Genomic DNA, 23,373 nt, shown 5'->3' with positions numbered 1-23,373 from the left:
CGGCTGTGTTAGGTGTAGCACGAGGGTGAAAGGAATTACTTTGAGTAGCTTAGCAGACATGCAAGGGGGCCATGTACCTTGAGAGATCTCATATACCTTGTATCAAGAGAGTCCTATAACCTATGGGGTCAGTAAAGCTTCCCCAAGATTTGCATCATCTCAGAATTTTCAGTTGCTTGGTGGCCTACACAACAGCAGTTCCCAGTCTTCGTAAGTAGAAAGAGGCAGCATCTGAGAAGGATGCCTCAAGGAAAGGGTGAATGACTGGCAATGTTTAGCAAACCTACAGCAGTTCGGGCTGAACAGGCTCAGACCTTAAGTTTAAACCAGGACAGATAATTCATGTTGGATACATTTGACTTTAAATCAAGTTTTGCCTTCAAGCGAGGAAGCATGAAATTGTCCTCATGTGTTCTGTTTCCAGAGGGTTTTGAAGCATGGTTCAGGGTAGAGAGCCTACTATATGAGTCATTGCAATGTATAGATGCAAAGTTTGCATTAGAAAAAAGGCATGGGGCAAAATTTTGTATTTCTTCATTTACAGAGATCTCATTTGTATTAATGTAACTCTTCGTTCCTGTTTTCAGAGGTTCAGGTCAGCTCTATTCTGAAAGAACATAAGGCACCTTTCACAGCCTGACTCCCTGCAGTTTTCTGTCTTGCAGACTGACTCTGGTGTCTCATAAGGCACAAACACCAATTAAAACCCTTATCACAGCTGGTGCATTCAAAATCTCTCTCATCTATGTGGATTCTTGAGCATCTAATAAAGAAAGTGGTCACACTACAGCCTTTCCCTCGGGAGCGCTGATTTACACGCCGCTACTCTACCCTGCTGTCTATGTTCAGGACATTTTAACTCTAAGTTAAAAGTAGCATGGCTGAACATCGAGTCTTACAAGTCCTCAGTCCAGTTTCTGGGTCAGTCATGCTGTATGTAATGCTGAAGTCACGCAATCCACCTCAAGTCCTTAACTTTAAAATGTGGATAACATTTTGCTATCTCGCAACATGTTGTAAGGATCATGAGAGCTACTCAGACTGTGAAGAGGGTCAAGTCAGTCTCTACACAGGTTTCAAACTTAGGCATATCATCAGTCTTCACTGAGAGGGAAGACTAAGTGTGTCATCTCTATCCTGAAGTGCATTATTCTGTCCTGGGAAGAACATGAATACCACATAAATAAAAAAAAATATTAACATTACCTTCTAATCAATGCCTACTAAAAAATTAGCCTTCACTATACAAATCTTCCAGCGATCCAGATTGCTACACAGAACTACCCACCTCTCAAACTGAAAAGTCTTGTTTATTGATGCATGACCAGGACGGCTACATTTTACGAGGACAGTTTCCTAAGAGAATAACAAAATACTTACAGTTAATATCATAGGAAGACACACACACAAAAAAAGAAATATTTATAATTTTTAGCATTCCAGGTGACAGCAGTAATTAAGGATCGTGAAGTCCAAGGCCCAGCAGTAATTAAGGATCGTGAAGTCCAAGAAGTGACTTCTCCAGCAGTCACCAGCATGTGAGGCTTTAGAGACTGTACACTGCAGTGAACTAGCAAGACAACAAGAAAGGATCTCAAAACACATTCAGATTATTAAAGAACAACCAACACAAAATATGTGCACTTAAGTTCACAAGAAAGATCCAAACCCTTACCTGAACTTCTTATGTGCCTAGAAAGCCACAGGCAAGTAAACCCAACCTCCCTAACTGCCACCACAGGTAGAAAAAAATGGCAAAAAGAGCCCTTTTTTATTATAGAGCCAGTTTTCACAGTGCCTTTTCAGATTGATTTCATAAATATTTGTGCCTAGAACTGAGCAGAAGATGCACATTTCATAGAAAAACATGCTAGTCCACAACTGTGAGAAAGAACTGCACTAGCACAATAGGTAGAATTCCACGAGTTTTTAGTGGAATCCACTTTCCAGATGGATTATATAGTAGTTTTGTAAGTCTGACAGATATGTAAGCAGCTCTAAACTAGAGTTTACTAATTACTAAACTAATTACTAGAGTGTAATCACAGCAGTCTGGCATGCCTTACATTGCAACTTCTGTGCCCTTCTGCTCCTCATGGCATATATTGCTTAATTGCAGAGAAAAGTAAAGAAAAAAAAAAGTGGGGGCTTACAACATTTGGGTGGAAGCTCACTAGCACGCAAAATACTTCATCTAATTCAGGGAAGTTTCCTAGCTTACTAACCTGCAGTTACATTACTGCATTTGATGGGAGTGCTGAAATTCCTACTGTGCTTCAGACAAGTGGCTTGGAATGCTGAACTAACGGCCTTCAAATGAGTATTGCCACAGAATGAAGTTGTAAAGAGCTGAGTAAATAATGATTGCCTAACAGTATGTCCAGCAAGCAAATGGCTAATAAAAATCAAATTTCTTGTCTTGAGTTTACAAGTATTTCCTCCTCTTTGGAGAAGGCCAATGCATCATTATCAACCTAATGATGACAACACCCACTCTACAGAATAAGCTATGTTAGCCATCCCAGTACTGGCAAATCTAGAAGCAGGACAGATGTGAGTACAACACTTTATACAAAAAGGCCTGACAAAGAAATTCTAATAGGATCAGTAACCAAAAGGCTCTGAGGGAAGGAAAAAAAAAAGAGGAAAAGGGTACAGAGTTATGGAACACACTTCTGATTGAGATATCAAATTTACTTGCAGACCAGCTTTCCCTAAGCTGAGAAATGGGACAGAAAAAACTCTATTTGCATGACATAGAAACAAAAGAACTGTTAATAGGCAGAAGTTTCATATGAGCATTGTTAATGACCTTCCTTTCTCAGGAGTTCATTATGGCCTACCATATCCACCACAGCTGCTGGCCTACAGAATTTCATCACGTTTTCCTGTCAATAGTGCTTGTGAAATCCATACAGCTCTCTCACATGAACACTGAAGAACCTTTTTTTCACCCGAGTCACAGAATACTCCCAGTCTGAGTTCTTTCAGGGCAATATGAATCATGAAAATGACAAAAGGATACTTCATAAATATTCACAATCTGTCCTGACACCCAAGCCTGACTCCCCAAGCCTGGGGAGCAGTTCAGTAAGTGAAATTCAGTAAGGCAGAGAAATAATTTTAAATAAGTTATATGGAATAGTGGATATAGACATGATCACAGAATCCAGCTGCGATAATTATAATTTCTTATCGCTTGTTACTGCACATCTGCTGAAGGCTATGCCCTCTTTCCCAAGACTACTGCTCCACAGCAGAGCCAATGTAAGGGAGACTGCGACTGCTCCTCATGTTTCACTGCCAACTTCAGTGCAACTAGCTGACATAGCACCGAGGCTGACACAGACAGCTTAAAGGATTCCCCACACTGGGTAAGCACCAGGGGAAGAAACCTCTAGCTGGGGATGGTGATAAGCAACTGGGCAATGATAATGCCTCCAACTGCTACAGCTACATCCATCTGATTTATTACAAAATTACCTCCCAAGAAAAGGAGGGTCTTGGCTGTGTTAATTCATGTTTTGCCAGTCCTATCTTAAGAAACAGCAGAATCTTGCACCTTCCCTGCTATTCAGAGCAGCCTCTTTGCCATCCCGTTTTTCTCAACTACTCACAAGTGAAAACCTTCTCAAAATTATTTGAAAGGAATTAATCATGTAGAGGCAGCCAGTTTCTTTTCTCTGTGACAAAGGAAGTTGGATTCAAACATCACTTCAGGTGTTAGGCCAGGGCAGGTGCCTCAGGTGCCTGTGTAGTCATGGAGAGAGACAAACATATTTAAAGTTTAATTCAGATCTTAGGTGAATGACTTTCCCTCTGGAGGTGGCTACTTTTCTTCAGCAACCACAAGGGGAGTCTGGAGTGATTAGGCACCTCATTTAAGTGTCTACATTTGGTGTTGTGAATCCAGCTGAAAACATAGCTACTCATTCAAACATGACACCTATATTCACTAGCACACACAGCACACCCTGCCAGAGATGGATGAAATTACAGAAAAACAGGAAGTGGGATCCTAGGCCAGAATCACAGAATGGTTGCGTCGGGAAGGGACTTACAGAGATTAGAATAGAATCATAGAATCATAGAATCATTGAGGTTGGAAAAGACCTCTAAGATCATCGAGTCCAACCGTCAACCCAACACCACCATGTCCTAAACCACGTCCCCAATTGCCTCATCTACTCGTCTTTTAAATACCTCCAGGGATGGGGACTCCACCACTTCCCTGGGCAGCCTGTTCCAATGTTTAACCACTCTTTCAGTGAAGAAATTTTTCCTTACATCCAATCTAAACCTCCCCTGGCACAACTTGAGGCCATTTCCTCTTGTCCTATTGCTAGTTACTTGGGAGAAGAGACCGACACCCACCTCGCTACAACCTCCTTTCAGGTAGTTGTAGAGAGTGATGAGGTCTCCCCTCAGCCTCCTTTTCTGCAGGCTAAACAACCCCAGTTCCCTCAGCCGCTCCTCATCAGACTTGTTCTCCAGACCCCTCACCAGCCTCGTTGCCCTTCTCTGGACACGCTCCAGCACCTCAACGTCCTTCTTGTAGTGAGGGGCCCAAAACTGAACACAGTATTCGAGGTGCGGCCTCACCAGGGCCGAGTACAGGGGCACAATCACTTCCCTGCTCCTGCTGGCCACACTATTTCTGATACAGGCCAGGATGCCATTGGCCTTCTTGGCCGCCTGGGCACACTGCCGGCTCATGTTCAGCCGGCTGTCGACCAACACCCCCAGGTCCTTCTCTGCTGGGCAGCTTTCCAGCCACTCTTCCCCAAGCCTGTAGCGCTGCATGGGGTTGTTGTGGCCGAAGCGCAGGACCCGGCACTTGGCCTTGTTGAACCTCATACAATTGGTCTGGGCCCATCGATCCAGCCTGTCCAGGTCCCTCTGCAGAGCCTTCCTACCCTCGAGCAGATCAACACTCCCACCCAACTTGGTGTCGTCTGCAAACTTACTGAGGGTGCACTCGATCCCCTCATCCAGATCATTGATAAAGATATTGAACAAGACCGGCCCCAGTACTGAGCCCTGGGGAACACCGCTCGTGACCGGCCGCCAACTGGATGTAACTCCATTCACCACAACTCTCTGGGCCCGGCCGTCCAGCCCGTTTTTGACCCAGCGCAGAGTACACCTGTCTAAGCCGTGAGCCGCCAGCTTCTCTAGCAGAATGCTGTGGGAGACAGTGTCAAAGGCCTTGCTGAAGTCCAGGTAGACCACATCCACAGCCTTTCCCTCATCCACTAGGCGGGTCACCTGGTCATAGAAGGAGATCAGGTTGGTCAAGCAGGCCCTGCCTCTCATGAATCCGTGCTGGCTGGGCCGGATCCCCTGGTTGTCCCGCTCATGCCTTGTGAGCGCCCTCAAGATGAACCGCTCCATAATCTTCCCTGGCACCGAGGTCAGGCTGACAGGCCTGTAGTTCCCCGGATCCTCCTTCCGTCCCTTCTTGTAGATGGGCGTCACATTGGCAAGCCTCCAGTCGTCCGGGACCTCCCCCGTTAACCAGGACTGCTGATAAATGATGGAGAGCGGCTTGGCGAGCACCTCCGCCAGCTCCCTCAGCACTCTCGGGTGGATCCCATCCGGCCCCATGGACTTGTGAGTGTCCAGGTGGCGTAGCAGGTCATTGACTGCTTCGTCTTGATTGTTGAGGCCAACCTCCTGCTCAGAGCAGGGTCAGCTACAGCAGGTTGCCCAGGACCATGTCCAGCCAGGTTTTGAGTATCTCCAAAGATGGAGACTCCACACCCTCTCTGGGCAATCTGTTCCTGTGTTTGATTACCCTCACAACTTCTCATGTTTAAGCTGAATTTCCTGTATTTCAATTTGCACCCATTCCTCCTTGTTCTGTCACCACCAAGAAGATTCTGAGCATTCAGTACTTCATCTACTCATTTTTCAGGTAGTGACAATACCAGCACTGCTCAATGTCCTAATCTACATGGAGTAGTTCAACCTGATGTGTAGTGCATACTCACTCTCCACCATTATTGCACAACAAGCTTCAGGAGAAAGGCTCAGACAGTTGTTACTGTTATGCTGAGGAGCTGGACATACGTGGGAAAGCAAAAAGAAAACTTCAAAAATCTTCAAGTAGCTCAAAAACTGAAATGAAATACTCTTCTGTACATCCAGTAAAATCCTAAGCCTTTTTTAGACTTAGAGTCAGAATAATGATTCTCTAGACAAGATGAGCAAGATTATAGAGAAGATAATGTGTCTTTTGAAGAATGATATGAATCTCTAAACGAACAAAAGAAAAAACACTTCAAAGACTAAATGGAATTCATGTAGTCTCAGTCTCACAAAAAGATACACAACCATTCTGTCCAAGTGTCAGTTCTGCCTATCTACAGACAGTTTGAAGGAAGTCTTAACACAGCTCCTGGCAGAAGAGAAGCAAAGCTGCTTTATGCTGCAATTTCTGTTGTGGTCTTTCACTACGAGACAGATGTTTTCCCTATTCTAGTTATAACATGACAAAGTTGTAGCATAGATGAGACAGATCAGCATATTACTAGAGCTCCAGTCCAATCCAGGAACAACGTCAAGCTGAAGCTTGTCCAGAAGATCCAACCATTGTTTCCGATATGTATGCTGGACTACGTTGACTGTGGTTCTCAAATGCAGCTCTGCTTTCTAATGCACATTAGCTCTAAAATTATCATGGCATAAAACTGCCTGGTTATGTTACACATATAAAGTATTTTCAGGGAAAAATCTGGAAAGACAGCCATGATCTAAAAAGCAAAACTAATAAACTCAGCACCTCTATCACAGACAGTCTTCCTTTACCTTGATCTAAAATTTCCTTTAAATCATAAATACTTGTCTGGAAAATGGTTAACTTGTTTCCAGGAATAGGAGCTTTGTGTTGCAACTAAAAGCTCAATAACAAATCAAGCCCCATAATTTTGTCTGAAAATTGCATATTTATCCTAGCCACAAGCCTAACACCTTCAGTTGTTAAAAGCAAAATAAGCGGTCAATAAACATTGTTTTCCTTTACTTTTGTTAGATTAGTCTAAATTGACTGCTTTTTGTAAAAAGTCAGTTGTACTTTTATCCTCCTTCATGAACTTGGATACTTTAAACAAAAATACTTTTTTTTTCTTAAAAAAAATTCATATTAAGAAACTAATACAAAGACTTAAGGTGTTTGATCAAAACTAGAAAGCATTTTAACCAAATAAATGTAAAGGCAAACCAGTAAAACATTTGTAATCAATGTTGCGTTTTCTAACAACAGGAAGTCAGTATCTTGCAAATTTCATTTTACAATCAAGTCCATGCATACATTTATTTTCCTGGAATATTTCATAAGGACTTGTAAACATGAGAACAGGTTAGCATATTGAAGGTTACCAGGTCACTGTTTCATACAAACTAAAACTTATAAATTGGCATAAGCAAGCAGACACTGCTTTGCCTGTAAATGTATAGATACTGTAATATATCAGATATCTCTATGAAATAATCCAAAAACTAAATATTATCTAATTTCATCTTCATGCAATAAAATTTGACAGGTCAGAAATTGTCCTGGCATTTCATAGTACGATAAATGGGTCATGGCATCCAGAATACTATATCTACCATTACAGATCCCTGTTTTTTATCTCCTGACATATTTACTCTTTCTTAGCTGACTCTTCATGTGCTCCATTAGTTTCCTAATTGTATCTCTCTCTCTCTCTAAGTATCCACTCTATGCAACTGAGATCTGCCTAATGAAGCTATAATTTGGGAGATTTAAATGCATAACATACTGCAGGTCACTTCAGCAGTATTTTAAGCACTATACTACAGAAGAGAATTTGGCTAATCACCATGTAAGTAACAGTGAGCAGCCAACTAAGAACTATGGCAGCTAAGAAAATTAAACCCCAATTTAATACTTTGACCTTAGCTCACACTACTGTGCCTTTTTAAATTTTATATCTTGGTAATGGCCTCAGTTAATGCTGGAATGTCATCTGGATTTGCAACCTCAATGCTCATTCTGCTTCCTCTGATGGATCTAAGCCAGGACACTTTAACATGCTTGATGCAGTACCAACGTCGGCTGTTGTGGTTCGCGAGATACCATATTTCTCTCCTAATGCATTAGTTGTGTTGCAATAATAAAATGAAAAAAGCCGGACATAATTTTAGAAATAGTTACAGTAAACACAAGTGGCTCAAAGGGACTGAGTGCAGGAAGCCTGCAGCAGTTTGACTACTGCAAACACACAACCTCCGGTTCATGGATGACTGCACCAGCAGAAGCTTCAAGCTATTGCTACTACAAAGAGTCAGGATGAAAACAGCACAAATCACCTGCTATTGCACCCATGGGTGATCAAAGCTGGGCACTGACTGAAAAGAAAGTACCTCATTTTTTAAAAAACCCATGGTTTACATGTCCCGCTTTTTTCTCCTTCCTAGTATCTGTGAATGTGCTTTTGAATTTCACCATCAAATACTCACATCATCAGCTGCATATGCCACTTTTTCTGAAAAGTTTCTTTGCCTGTAAGAAAAAAAAAAAGCCAATAGGGAAAAAAAAGGTACGTTTCAAACCATAAATGTTCCATTTAGCTCAGGAACGTCAATGCTCAAAATGTCTGTGAACTACAGATTGTCTGAAGAGTACCTTTCAGAATTGCCATTATTATTGTACCCCATGTACATACTAACACCACAGTTAATTGTTAATAAAAAACAAATTAAAGAGCAATCAAGCAAAATAATCTGCTTACAAAAAGAAATTTAGAACAAACCCAATTAAGACTAATTCCCATGCAAACCATTCTATTATTTTGAGATTGTAACGTGAGCTTGTAACAAGAGGTTTTCACTTCAGAACATTAAAGTGAAAAACACGCTCTTTTTAGGTATTTGTCCCTGATCTTGCATCCATTACTAGTCCAAAAACTGACTGGGATTGCTGAGGTGTATAAATTCATTCATGTGTGTAAGTGTTTTGAGAATCAGTCCTTAGCATTACAACTAAGTTTTCTTTAAATTACTTTTTGATATATTAAGAAAAGTTAAGACTTAACGATTGTTTGTTTGGCCCTGTCCATCCTATTTTACACTGCAATTCAGTACGTGATTGCACTATTCCATACAGCAACAAAAACAGTGAGTGGGTTCATTCCCAGGTATATCAAGCACAGGTTAATGCAAGTTTCTCCCTTCAGGCTCCTTGAAATTTTGTCTGCTATTTTTCATGTTGTTTTAATTAAAACAATTCTATATTTTTTTAAAAATTTGCAGAAAATTAATAAACTTTAAAACACTGAATGTACTCTTTTAGAATTACCAGCCAGCAAAAGTAAAATAAAGCCCCAAATCAGTTATTTACTGATAGGGCAAATGATAATGTTACTGGTTTCTAGCCACCCACCTAGTTTTCCCCTTCTTTCTTTCTCTGTGTGTGTTTCAATCCCTACCTTCTTTCATGTTAGTCGTCTGTGGAGAATTCATAGCATTGTTATAGCACATACTTGCATCTAATCCCTCTTTTCCTTTTGGATCTTGGAATGTTTTGACACTTCAGTTACAGTAAGTGTATTATAAATTAGGGATGCAGAGCCAAATTATACTGAAATAGAATTACCAGTGTTTGTGCTGACAGCAAATCTGTTCTATAGCATTACAAAACAACTGTAATGCTGAGTGTGTTTCTCTGCCCATGACTTCTGACAGATACTACGTTACCGTATCCCAGAATTTGTATAGGATAGTGAATATACTCTAAACTGATTGCAGCTGTGTTACTTCTGCCAAGCCAGGGATAATCCTGGCTTGGCAGAACAGCTATGGCTTTCTCTTCAGGTGGACATACTTTTAGACAAGGGGATGAGATTGGCTAAAGCCAATTTAGCAGGAGAAAGAAAAGGAAACAGCAATTAGTTTTTATGATACCATCATCATCTCTCCACACACATAAAATCAGAAAAATCAAGAAGAGTTGTTCTCACATAAATATAACTATTGTTTTCTCTGTATATTAATTATGAGTCAGCTAAGATCTAACACAGCCAAATTAAATTACCTATCTTGTGATATCGAATGTCCAGCAGCAGTATCAAAAGGTAGTAATGGTCGGATCCTGCAGTGGACTCTGATATTTCCTCTCAGTTCCTAGGGTTAGAATATTAAGATGTATTTAACACAAACTACTGGAGAGGACAAATACACTGAAATTTGTGAAGCAGACATGAATGTGTTTAAGAAAGCAGGTGTTTACAACATCACAGCCTTAGACTCTGTGGAAGGAAAAATAGTATCAATATCATTTGCCTTGAGAAGTTAGGAGAAAGTACTTGAGGAAGCATGAGCTCTTCAGAGCTCTGGAACCCTGTAGCCCTCTCCAGTCTATATGGAAAAAAAAAAAAGGCCTTCAATCCGAGCCATTTTCCCCTCTTCAGTCTCCTTCCTCTTTACTTGAGCTTCTTCAAACACTTGTATTAACAGACAAGATTACACACTCCATTTCTCTTCCACCAGCCCTGAGGAAGATGTGGAATATAAAAAATTTTGTACCTTTTCCTCTCCGCTGTGTGTTCATACATGACTAAAAAGCCAGTAACTGAGTTTTCTCTGTGGGTTGTTTCAGAGTTCAGTTTATCTAACCTGGTTGTTTTCCTTCCTTTTTATTGGTGATCAGTTCTTCTCATTTTGTATTAGTGAAAACAGCTTGCCTGTGATGGCTAGTGACCACTGGCGTTAACTCTCCCCTGCCTTGGGGAACATCTTTTCAGTAAACTGCAACACAAGGCAGAGTTTGGAAGATAAGTACTTTTTAACAGAGCGCTTCATTTTTATAGGTAGAAAAACTTAAAAGAATTTTGTTTGAAGGTGGCTTGTGTTTCTAAAAATCAGGTCCTGAATCAGGCAACCCAAAACTAGTCATCTGGGGGGGTGGGCAGGAAGAGTAAAGTTAAAGTACAAAAAGGAAAAAAATTAATCCCAAGCCATCACTAATGGCTGAGCAGGATACAGCTAGATATATTTGGAAAAATAAAAGATGACCACTTTGCAATTTCAAGTTAATCATTTTAAGAATTCTAAAACAATTTCAGAAGCTGCATATTTAGAAAACAGGATGAAGAAACTCAAGTTTTGTTCACTATTGAAAATGGATGATACTCCTTAGTGCAGTATGCTCCAGGAGCACATTTGGAAGATGCTTGTGTAAAAAGAATGGGCTGGGGCTTATTGTAAGACAAACGTGCCTCAGCAAAGAAATGCATCGTATATAGACAGCTGGGGGAAGTGATATATCCATGAAAAGTATATTCATTAGTTTTATTGGTGAGGAAATTATGGGCATAATTACAACAACATAATAAAATGTTCTGTTATTAAAGATACTTACAACTAAGCTGTTATGTAGAGCTCTCCTCTTTTGCTTTTCTTTCTCATATCTCTCTGTCACCTCTAGTAAAGACTGCTCAAGATCAAAAGCTTTTATCTGAAACACTGGAAGAAGAAAGCTGTTTCAGAGAACTAAATTCTGTAACTTTACGAAATTAATTTTCCAGTAGCACCTCATGAAATATAAGCATAAACCTTTTTAACTTCTACCAAACTTAAATTAGGAGGGTTAGTTCCTAATTTACTAGACACCTCTGAAAAATCCCATCATACTTCTTGCTGTGAAATGGCTAGGCGAAGTTACAGATAATTACCACAGGTATACATGTGAAATCTCGAAAAACAATCAAAAAGACAAGATTTTAAAGGCAGTTCAAATGTGTCAGTTTAGTTAGAGTAGTGTTATCTGTCAGTGAAGCCTGAAACTTAAACTTGAACCAACCTGCTTCTGGATGGGGCTGTCACTTGCAAGGCTCGTGCCATATTTGCATATTATTAGATTCATGCCAGCTAACTTTACAAGAAGTTAACCTATCATTTATCCTCAGCCTCATTGACAGTGCTACTAATCCTGTAAAACAGCTATAAGGTTCCCCTTTAAGATAGGTGCACTCGCTTCATGGGTAGGATTTCATAAAAAAGATTGATCTTCTGAACCCCAGGGAGTCTCCTTCACAAAACTGAGGAGAGCAATATGGGTCATTATAAAAGCCTTCTAAGTTCACAAATGGCTTTATTTCAGCCCAATTACATTAACACTGAGCAGGCCTAAAACAAACATACAGCCCAGAAGGCACATAATGTGACTGTAAACTTGTGTACAAAGCATGCTTTTAGGAACCCCAGTGGGATATCAATCTCCCCAGGAATTAGCGAGCAGTTTGAAGATGTAGAGTGAGAGCTGAGTAGCAGGATGGCCACCAGCCTCAGTATGTGCTACCTTACAAAGAAAGGAACAGGCTTAAAATCTCAGCATGTCACACACATGATTTACACTCTCTGGTATAGACTAAAAATCAGATGACTTCAAGGGACATTTGTCTACACTAGAAATTTCTCAGATCTTAATTTTTGTAATACGCACGCTGTTCACCTCCAGCTCATAATGTTCCTCCACAAGTACACGCATGCAGGGGAAACATGATGTTAATAGTTGGGGAATCAAAGTCCAGGAGTTTCACTAAGAAAAATCCTTTACTTGCATTCTGTATGTGGAGTAACACTAGTATGTCTTGGTTTGGAGAATCATGTGCAAATATGTTGCAATAAATTGTCAGAAGTGACTCTTGCATTCACTGACCGCTAATCATACAGTATTTTTCAAAATACGAGGTTGGAATCCATTGATTATTTAAGTAATCTCCATAATAAGTATCTTAATTTATAAATTTGTGTACACACAAACTTTCAGTTCTTGAAGTCTCTTGAATAAGCGGTAAAGTTAAGCAATAGGTGCTAAGGGTACTCTTCCATTCTTCCAGTCTTGAAAAAAAAAAATTACTAGGTTTTTTCAATATTTAAGTGGTCTCTTCATGAGGACTGTGAGGAGCCTACTGGACAGTTTCAGTTAACTTAGGCCCTAATTACTCAATTTTCTTTTTCTAACTAGCCCTCCTATGGTGAAGATGACTGTGAAAACAGAGCTCAACCTTGGGGCTTCCTAATTTGACACCAGGGCTTTTGAGCAGACAGGTGAAGGACTGCGATCTGTAGAAAATGAGTCAAGTTGTTGCATTTAGCAGACGATATTTTGGTATTTGTAAGAGTCAACCATCAGTTTTAATGTCGATCTTCTGTAAAGCTTTATGTGCAGCACATAAACTTCTTGAATAGAAGCTCCACAGAGCAAGTTTCCTAATGCATAAATTATTTCTGAACTTGTAATTTTTCTGAAAGTGAAGCTATATAGTTATAAATATAAACACTTATTTAACATTTTGCTAGTTTTCTGTTTGGCATCAGCTGCAAGCTGAAGTCACATTTTCATCCACAACCTAGGGGCAGCCACTGGGTGCATCTGTTTTAAAATACTAATAACCCACTCTTCATTATTCAAGAGAAGTAGCCTGTAACGGCTGCAGGCATGTAGTGACATCCCTTTCCCTCATGCTTTGCCCATCTCATCGACCTATACAGAAACTTTCTGGGAGCAGGGAATGCTGATTTTTCTGTTTAAACGTCATTGAGCACAGTTAGGATCTTCATCGATAATCATACTAACAGTTGTAGAAGAGTGATGGCTTGCAAACACGTTCAGGACCGTAATGTTTCTTTAATTGACAGTCCTGCTTAAGGAGTTTTTCATTCCCCCCCATTCAGTGCTGCACCAGACCTTCTGCTGTGCTTGCACAACTGCTTCCACGGTCACGTGGAGGTCTAAAAGCAATCCTTCATGCTGAGTAATTTCTGTCCTGGATGAGCTCCCTGATCCGATTTGCGTGTGGTCACACAAACAGCTACACCAGCATAACGGAAAGGTCCACGACGGGGGCATGAACAACAGGAGCAGCATAACCTAGCACCGCCACAGCCTAGCACAGATATGGATGTGTAGCTGTCCCCATAGTTCCCTGGGGTTTTTAATGTTTTTTTCTATACTGGATTCCAGTTTAAAAAGGAGGTCATCTGACCATGCCTTCTAGGATAAGCAGCTATGATGTAATAGACTTAATTCCAGAATTTCTTTTGAATTCAGCTGTGTTTTATATCCTGGGCTATAACATTATTCTTTAGGCTGCTGCAATATTTCTGTTGCTGGATCCAAAGTCCCTCTCCTCCTCCCCTACTCTACGCTAGGAAGGAAAGGCTTTCCAAAGGCAGCTGAGCTGGTGAGACTCTGCTGTCGAGTTGAGGGTAAAAGATGATGGTAGTTCACATTCCACAAATACAAGTCATCAGCACAGTGCAGAGCTCAGCTTTCTCCAAGAGGAGCACCACACATAGGTGCCAGCATATGGGCTAAGTGGGAAATAAGCTCCTTACCCAATTTTTCCTCTTCTCCACCCCAGAGAGAAAGCGTCCTGGAACCACAAAGGATATCTAAGTCGCTGGGCTGCAGCAGCTTTCACAAAATATGTCAGCAACCTGCAGCAACTCCTCTGTCACATATTCACTTGGACAGATTTTGCTCCTTAGTGCCCGCCACTTTGCCAAGCAGTGAGAACAGTGGTTTCCCCTCTCTGAAAATATGTTCTGCATGCACAGATACTGTTTTTTCCTCTTTCTGATAATACCTGTGTGGTGAAGCAATCTAAAAAGTCATCTTAAGTTTTTAGAAATTCCTACCCTTCCAGAAGTCTGCTGAATTACTGCATCTGCCTCGGTAGTATCATTTGCAGTCAGGTGGCCAGTATTTTTTGCTAAAATGATAGCAGCTTTGTTTATGAGGGAAACAGGCCTATAACAAAAGAATGGGCACTTCTCTCTCTTAAGTATTACTACTATTTAAATTTCAGTGGGACAGATGGCAATAGCCTGGTTTTCAGGCTGTGAATAAATATTTCTAAGCAAGGGACTATTCAGTTATTACAGGAAAGTTTTATAGTTTGCTGCAGGTCAACTACAGCCTTGAAATTAACCTACTTGAACGTTTCTTCTATAATTCTCTCCCTCATTTTTAATCTCTGTTTTAGGATTAAACTGATAACATATATTGTCTCCAGAATACACACTTTGGGCTTTCTGTTTCCAAAAGATTATATGTAATTTAAGGATGGCAATTCTGACTGTCATATTTAACCTTAACAATAGAATCTCCATCTAAAACATCTGACAGAGAACTGAAAAATGGCCAAATTAAAAATGTAAGTCATCCGCATAAGTACCAACACACTATTTTGTTATAGGCAAGGGAGTTTCTCCCTGTTATGATTTCATAGAACCACAAAGTGCAAATTGAGAACAGTCAACAGGAATTTGCAAAGCCTCATGAGGAATACTTACTATTTATTTACACCACAACAGCTCAAGTGCCAAATCCAACCTCCTATCTGTTCATTTAGCCCCCTGCTTCAATAAGGGGAACATACACCTTTATCTAGGGTTAATTTTCCACTTTGTTTATTTCCATTTTAAAGACAACTTGATTAAGCATTTTATCTACATGGATAATATGGTAATCAAATCAATTTTAATCATAACTTAGTACATAACATACAGGGACAAGTTCTGCAAACACCCATCAGTGAGAATGGTGTTTATTGGTATCGGCATGAGTAGTCCCATCAGAACCAAATCAGTCCCAAAATTAAATATTTCAACCAAAAAGTAAAGCAGGAGAAAAAAGTACCTTTTAAATGGCAACACATGGATATCAGAGCATCACTCAGGGACTCTGATTATAAATTTTTTATTTGTTGTTAGTTCATCATGCTGCTAAGCTTCAAACAATTTAAGCTCCGTATGTGCCATGTGCTTCTCAGGCCTGGTAGGAGCTCCACCAGAATCAAGGATATTGAAAGCAGGTGCAGAGATCCATGCCAAGAGATCCAGGTGTAGGACCAATGCACTTAGTCCTCAGTGATGAGGGCAGAAAGTGCCATTGCACTGCAGGGTCTGCTTTATTTGTACACATGAACACGAAAGGACCTGAATTCCGAAACAGTAGTCTGCAGGGTGTTATCATCTACAGTCTAGCAAGTGGAACTGGTTTGGAAGTAAAATTTTCTCTGTAAATTCACAGAAATATTAAAAATCCAGTCTGTCCTAATTTCAGAAATCTCTGAAATCACCTGAGTCCTTTTCTGGTACAGTCAAAAGCAGACAAATTTCAGCTAAGGCAACACATTCTTTATTCAGCTATTCTAAAATAGTCAAGATAACAAGCCTGAGAACTTCAGATTAAAAATGTTACAGCTGAGCCAACTCAGCAGCAGTCTAGTAGCAGCTGCAATCAAACACAAAAGCTAAATCCAAATTATCAGTCATAACCTCTGCAGAGTTATTTGTACTCTAACACTTCAGAACTCCTTGATGATCTAAAGTCAAACAAAACCCAAGTGCTACAATTTCAGTGACACGTTTCTCAAAAATCAAACTCAACCTTTTAATGTTAGTAACATTTAACAATGACATTGTTGATGTTACATGTTTGAAATATAAGTGCAACAAGCCTTACTTTGCATTGCTTCATTTTGCAGCTGTATCTGTTGGACTGCTGTCAAAACTTGGTAAAGATAAGTCTTGCTTTGACGCTGAAAGTCTTTTGAAAGCTCAAGAGCAAATGAATGGAGGCTCTTCAGGTCTTGCTTAAGCCTCTTCTCAGCAAGAAGAAAAAATACGTTATAAAGACACAGAAACAGCGGTTAAGGAAGAATCACTATAACACCACCACAAATAATTATGGTGAGATATCACAGTCAGAAAGAACCCTCTGCCTGATGAAAGGAAGTCTTCAGGAGTATGTCTTTCAGCATGTTTAGAGAAGGATCCTGCAAGATATTTAGCAATGTCCTTTCCTAAAGACTTCAGCAAGACTTTATGGATCCTTACCATCTTATGGTACATACTTGGACCGTAACACAGCTTCAGGTATAACAAAGTCTCTTTCTTATTTCATCAAACAAAAATAAGTGTATGTGAGCATGTGTGTGTTCTGTCCACTTATAAGACATATCCAGAATTAGCAATGAAAAATTGTGATCCATATATCCCTTACTGCATTCATTTTCCACACTTTGATCAGGAGGTATTTGCCAAGCTTCACTCTAAGTCATTTCTTAAATAAGCCAGTTCTATGCCTTCCTATGAGAATAGATGTATTTTGAAAAGATCAGAAACCTTTATTGTTCAGAAAAGTATTTGTATTATGGATATAACTCAGCATAACTTACATGATGAGACTTAAATGTTTATAAGAGCAGTTTATATTCACTTAAAAGTCCAAATAAAGTAAAAACAAATTGACCTGATTTTAGGATTAGTAGACTTCTTGACACCTAAGTCTTGGAACGAACATGTAAAGGCATCTGTAAGATGAACTTAACAATACCTTATCTCACAGAGGCACTGTGATGTTTCATTAGTCAGCCTGGTACAAAGTGTCACATATTCTGTGACATTTTATTTTTCCAACTGTGGTACTGACCTTGAATTAATGGATTAGTTTCAATGAGAAAACAGTAATCTAAACTGAAGGGAGAAAATCACTGCATTTCTCACTCTCAAAAGCCACAGAATATAACTGGGAAGAATTTTTTTTTTTTTTTTTAATTACGGGTATAGCATTACCATTAATCTAGACTTTTATTTGGAGAGCTTTGCTCTCTCCTAACATTCATTGATCTCTGATAGTAAACCATCTCAATCCACTGGCATTGCATCACAAGCAGTTCTGCCATTCTAGCTAACCTAAAATGTAAAACACCACTGCAAAATTTACTGAGCAGAATCACTGTAATTAGAATAGAACAGAATAGTTCAGTTGGAAAGGACCTACAACGATCATCTAGTCCAGCTATGCTACAACTAAGCTACATCCTTCTGCCTGTTAAGAATCAGATTTCTTTCCTGAGATACTTTTCAGTCATTTTATGCAGGCATTCAGTGCTGCCCTGAGAAAAGCCGACATTTGTTAGCGTCCCTGAAAGGAACTCACCATTTTGTGGAGTAACTTAAGGAGTAAGTACTTCAACAAAGGAAAATATTATGGTACTGGTACTGGGAGAACAGTTCCAGTCTCTGTGATGCAAAAACTAAGACAACCTGAGTGAGCATACAGCAAACTACTCCCTCTTGTGAGGTCCACCAGAGCAGAACTCTTAGTGAAATCAGTGGAGCTCTCCAATGCTTTTTTAAAGGATCTGCCTATCTGGTTAAAATATATCACAATTATTGTTTTTCAGGGGATGTCTGTATGATAGTCAAGTCACAGATTGCAAGGTTCTGATTACAAAAATCTAGCAGAGGTATTGATAGCAGCCTATACATAAGATCCTGGAGCTCAAGAGCAGCCACTTCCACCAGCTTCTCGGGTGACTCTGTGGCCTTTTGCAGCAACACCACTATAAATTTTAAGCCAACTCAGGCATCGCTACCCTTCATTGCAAGCACTGCTGTGAACACAATAAAGCCATAGATCAGGTTCATATCTGACCATTTTCTGGGTTTTACTATATTTGATAATCATGTAAATGTTTAGGGCATAGATTATGCCTACATTATTACTAAATGTCTTTACCTTTATTGCTCCATGCAGCTGGGTTACAACAGAACTCCTCTGCAATTTCTGCTGCTGACCATGAGCAGAGTAGAGCTGCAATACTTCATTAGTGCTTCTTCCAGCCAACCCTTGATACTGTTTAAAAAAAAAAAAAAAATTCACCTAAACAATCACTTCAAAGCATTCATGTTTTCTGTTGCATTCTGTCCCCTTTGTCCCTGTAAACATTTGTAACTCAACTATCTGATTACATGTGGTGTTGTAAATACATAATTTCTTTGCTTTTACCTTTTTCTGAGTCACGTGAAGGATGACCTGGAGCTAACTGGCTAACATCACAATATTCTACTTCCTTGGGGTGGTAAACCTCAGCATCAGATTACAAAAACGCTTTTGCAGTACCTAAACCCCTTACTTATGCTTGAGGTGGATCTAAATGGTTAAAACTGTGCCTTCACTTAGGGAAAAGGGCTGGTTACGTTGCTGGTTTAAGTGTCTTCCGGCAACTACATTTAATGCGGAAAGCTCTCTGAAAGGACACGAAGCAGAACGAGGACACACATACCTGCGTTAACTGCTAAAGTCCTGAAGGAGACGGTAATACACAGCCCCCAACTTCGTGTTCGTCGCTCTAGCTTCCTGCCAACACCAACTCCATTACATTCAGGAGAGTTGCAATAGTGCAAAACTGTACCAATAAAGCACTAAGCTGGGTCTTCGGAGATCAAAGCAACCAAAGCAATTTTTAAAGGATGTGGAGAAGAATGCTTTCTAATAATCTAAAATCACCTATTATGCAAAAGCATTTTTTACGGCCAAATTTTTTTTTTTTTTTTTTTGAGATGTTGAAATCAAAAGGAAAATAGAAATAGTGCAACTTTAAATATTTACAGGCAAGAACACAAAAAAGAAATCTCTGTAGAGTACTTGTGAAATTCTGCAATATGACAGAATCTGTATTATATTAAACACTGCATTTTCATCATTTACTGGCAGTCCTGGTGTTTAAAATGAGCTGCAACTTCTTCACCTACTTTCCCCTGCAACCTGTTGACATCTATCATTCCTTAACCAGTACTAATAGCCTCTTTCCTTATTTTTGGAATGCACCTGTCTCTAGCACAGACTTGGTTCCTACTTTATTCGGGCCATAAATTCTGTGACTGCAGATCCCTGTTATTTAACTTAACAGAGCATAGAAGAGTAAAATGACATGAAAGAGCTAAATCTACGCACATAATGGGTTTGATTTAATTCCAATCATCTGAAAATGATAGGTAAAAAGTAAACATTTAATTGCAGTTTAACTTCAGATGACATCTGAGAAAACAATACAATGTCCTGGAGCTGTTAGAATAAAGGAGAATTATATTTTCCAAGAAAAGTACTTCACTTATCTAAACCAACCTTTTCATGTGTCTTTTTCACCTTCGCAAAACATGCATCTTCTAATTACAAATGCAACTGTAGGTCCTGCACAGCTATACACCACCTTAGCACTAACATAAAAAGTTCTTACGCAGAAAAGAAATAGCAGGAAGAGATTATTTTAAAAGAACTCTCATTTTTTATTCCAGGCTTTAAGCTCCCAGAAATTGAGACCGATTCTATACAGTGTTCATGTGTTCTTTTACTCCGAGGATCTTCAAGAGTCATGTTACTTAGATGCAATATTTACAAACATGCTTGACAAAAACGCATACAAGTAGCGCACCAGAATTAGTATCTCTAATCACATGTGAAAAATTAAGCATAGATGCAAGCAACTGCAGTACTCAAGCCTTATTGTTAAATAACCTTAAGCTAGTTAAACCTACTTTTAACATCTGATACGTTTTCCACCATCTGCAGATTCCCCCGACTCCCCCATTTTTCTCAACATGGACAATAAAAGAGGAACAGTCAATTCTACTTTCATTGCAGTCAACCTCTCATCACTTCCACTATCAAGTTCATCTTTATTGCAAAGGCTGCCTTGTTTTTGAGGCTTTCTCCATTAAAATACTTCTGGCATTCATCAGAATTTTTTGTACGCCAGAGCTTGCAAATTTGTGCTCATGCATGAGAAGCAAAAATTTACTATAAAACTTCTTATAGTCAGCTTTCTTATAAACAGAAGTGAAACTGAACTACTTAATGGTGTTCTCCAAAGTGAAATCTCAGCTCTGCAATCGGATCCATTCTGGCAGACTTGGCTTTATGTATGGAAGACAGCAGGATCAGGACCTCAAGGGCTGCGAACAAAAGCAAGGGGCTTTTGTGCAGGTAGACAAACACATTTCCAAAGAGGCAAAAGCAAGTCTACAGGGAAAGAATCTGACTTCTTATGTTCAATAGCAATGCTTACAATATGCTGCTAGGATAATAATATACCAGGCTGCAGAAAACAGTGGCAGTGCTGATATTCGTGACTGTCTTAAGGACATAAGCAAGGGAAGGTCTACAGCAAGAGGTAACATTTTTGTTAGACTGATGGAACCTATAGACAAACATTTACACTGCAAATCCTAATTTATGGCTATCCTCATAAGTTTGTCTCCAAATCTCCCTCACTCACTTCAGCCAAAACGAATCCAATTAGCTTTTACAAGTTAAGAATGAGACCTCTGTTAACCTTGGTCACTGTGACTGAACTTGTTACAGATCAATCATTCAGGCAGCTCCACCAGCAGATCTGAAGGGTCAGTGACTGATAGCTGAGGGCAGTACCTTTTTTCACCAGCATAGCTGGTGAAATATTGGGAGATATGGTGCAACATTGCACAACCTTAAATTCATCTAATTAAAATTAGTATTCTTTTTAATAGAGACTCTTCAATTAAGGTAAAACTATTTCATGTCAGTTTAGCTCACGTTTTCAGATTGTTGGGGCAAATTAACCAAGGAGAAGCGGAAGTCTTTTAAGTGTATTTAAATAACCGCCTGAATAGAAACATCGGTGCAAGGTTAATTGTAAAGTATTTCCACAAACCATTTGGCATTGTTTCTGACTGATGGTGGTAACACTGCCACGCTCCTCATGTGTCTGCAGGTGCTTGTATCTTCCAGCACGTTTTGCAATAAACTGAAACAGTGCTGTATTTGGAAAACAAGGCTTCATTATCTAATACTCAGATAACTACTTCCTACATCTGATGCACCTTACTGACTAAAATAATTTCTTTCTTGTGTTTGTGAGAGTAAAAAAAAAAAAAACAGCTGAAATACTTAATATATTTGGTAAATATTATAAAGCAGAACAAAAATAATAGAAACATTTTCTCAGAATCAATTACGGTATTCTTCTGTATACCTAGCAAAACTCATTTCAGATGTACCATCTGCTTCCAGTCAGGCTTTGAAAAATGTTAAACCTGCTTTTATCCACAGGTGTTAACAGACACACAGGGAGGGCAAATGGCTTTCCTGAGGTCACCCAACCATTTAATGTTTCAGCCCAGATTAGAAACTCTTGGCCAACGGTCTCTATCACAACTAATACTCACAGCTGGCTCTGGTCTAGCAGCATAGATGAATATTCAAAATTCTGTAAATCTCTAAAATCCTACCTTTGAACACCCCAAGCATCATCACAGGCTGCTCCTTGTTTCAATAATGGTCTAGGAACAACATAACCTTCCGTAGAAGGACATGAGGAAATGAGGGCATCCAGTTGTTGCTGTATGCTCTGCGACACTACCTTGCCTTTTCTAGACAAGTGTAACACGAGTGCTATGAAGACATGCAATAGGGCATCTTTGGCAAGTCTACTCATAATGAAATGTCTTTCCTGCACTCTGTGAATAATACTTTTTAAAGGATCATCCCAATTATGTCTAAAAAGTATTCCTTCAAAATCTACCCTCGTGTTTTAGGCAAATATTTTCCCTGCAAGCAGAAAGCAATATTCCGTATTTAATGCTTGTGGAGTCATTCCCTCAGTTCACTTTTGTAGATTTAAAATAATGGCAGTTATTTCAATGCATGTCAACTTCTAGTTACTTAATCAGTCTATTGTTATTGCTGGGTAAAAAAAAAAAAAAAAAAAAAAAAAACCCTGAGCCTTAATCCCTTCATAGATTTCCCCAACAGGTAAAGAGTGCAAAACTTGAAAATAGAAAGGCAGATTTCAATGTCTTTTTTTTCTATTTTTGTAAGAATTTGTTGGAAAAACAAACAATGGTTACCTCTGCAAGTTTTAGATGAAGAGCAGCATTTTCAGTTTCCAGGACAACTATTCTTTCTTCTTTGGTCTAAGAAAAAAACCCACCCAAAACCACAACAGTAAAAATGAAATAAGTACGAGTCTGATGAACGTTATTTCATTATAATAGTTTTATTACATTCCTGTTTCTCTGCCTTCCAAATTCAAAGCACTACCTACCCCCAATCTCCTCAGCACAGTGTTTGTCTACAAGCACATAAAAATTAGTATAGGCTCTTACTATTCCACGATTACCTGCATTTTCTGTCACTTTGCCTGCTTATGTGGAAATGCATACGTACAAAATTTTAAGTGCTTTTGCTTTATAAAACCATCTCCTGATGCTTCCCAGATCGTTAGAGAAGTGCTATTTAATTTATTTATAAGTAACCACATAAATTTCCATTTCCAAGGCTGCACTCTTAGAGATCCTCAGTGGTGTCGCAGCAAGAGTATTCCTCCGCACAGGTGCTGCCTTCCGAAACAGCTGGACGCCCATCCTGCCCAGCAGCAGGGCTGGGAAGGCTGATCACAGCTCCGAAACCCCATTCCCAACCCCGCCCCAGGCGGAGCGGCCTCTCCCCCGCATCAGGCTGCCGGCCGAGTCCCCGCAGGCTGCTGCATTTCGGATTCCCGCCTCAGTTTTAAG

At 39.7% G+C, this 23,373-nt stretch overlaps 1 protein-coding gene across 1 annotated transcript in view; it reads right to left on the bottom strand.

Annotated features, from left to right (window-relative positions):
- Window positions 1-23,223, bottom strand: part of KIF25 (kinesin family member 25) — a 51,245-nt gene extending 28,022 nt beyond the window's left edge. Inside the window, exons 1-7 of the mRNA XM_019472701.1 lie at window positions 23,116-23,223; window positions 18,560-18,676; window positions 16,499-16,637; window positions 11,384-11,487; window positions 10,058-10,146; window positions 8,485-8,527; window positions 1,289-1,356 (exon numbers count right to left, since the gene is read on the bottom strand). Coding sequence (XP_019328246.1) covers window positions 1,289-1,356; window positions 8,485-8,527; window positions 10,058-10,146; window positions 11,384-11,487; window positions 16,499-16,637; window positions 18,560-18,676; window positions 23,116-23,223 — 668 coding nt within the window. The remainder of the gene's footprint in view (window positions 1-1,288; window positions 1,357-8,484; window positions 8,528-10,057; window positions 10,147-11,383; window positions 11,488-16,498; window positions 16,638-18,559; window positions 18,677-23,115) is intronic.
- Window positions 23,224-23,373: the final 150 nt, after the last annotated feature.

The sequence above is a fragment of the Aptenodytes forsteri genome, unplaced genomic scaffold, assembly GCF_000699145.1.
Source record: "Aptenodytes forsteri isolate BGI_AS27 unplaced genomic scaffold, ASM69914v1 Scaffold132, whole genome shotgun sequence".
Lineage (NCBI taxonomy): Eukaryota > Metazoa > Chordata > Aves > Sphenisciformes > Spheniscidae > Aptenodytes > Aptenodytes forsteri.
Note: the sequence above shows the minus strand (reverse complement) of the source record. Positions and strands in the feature narration are given on the sequence as shown.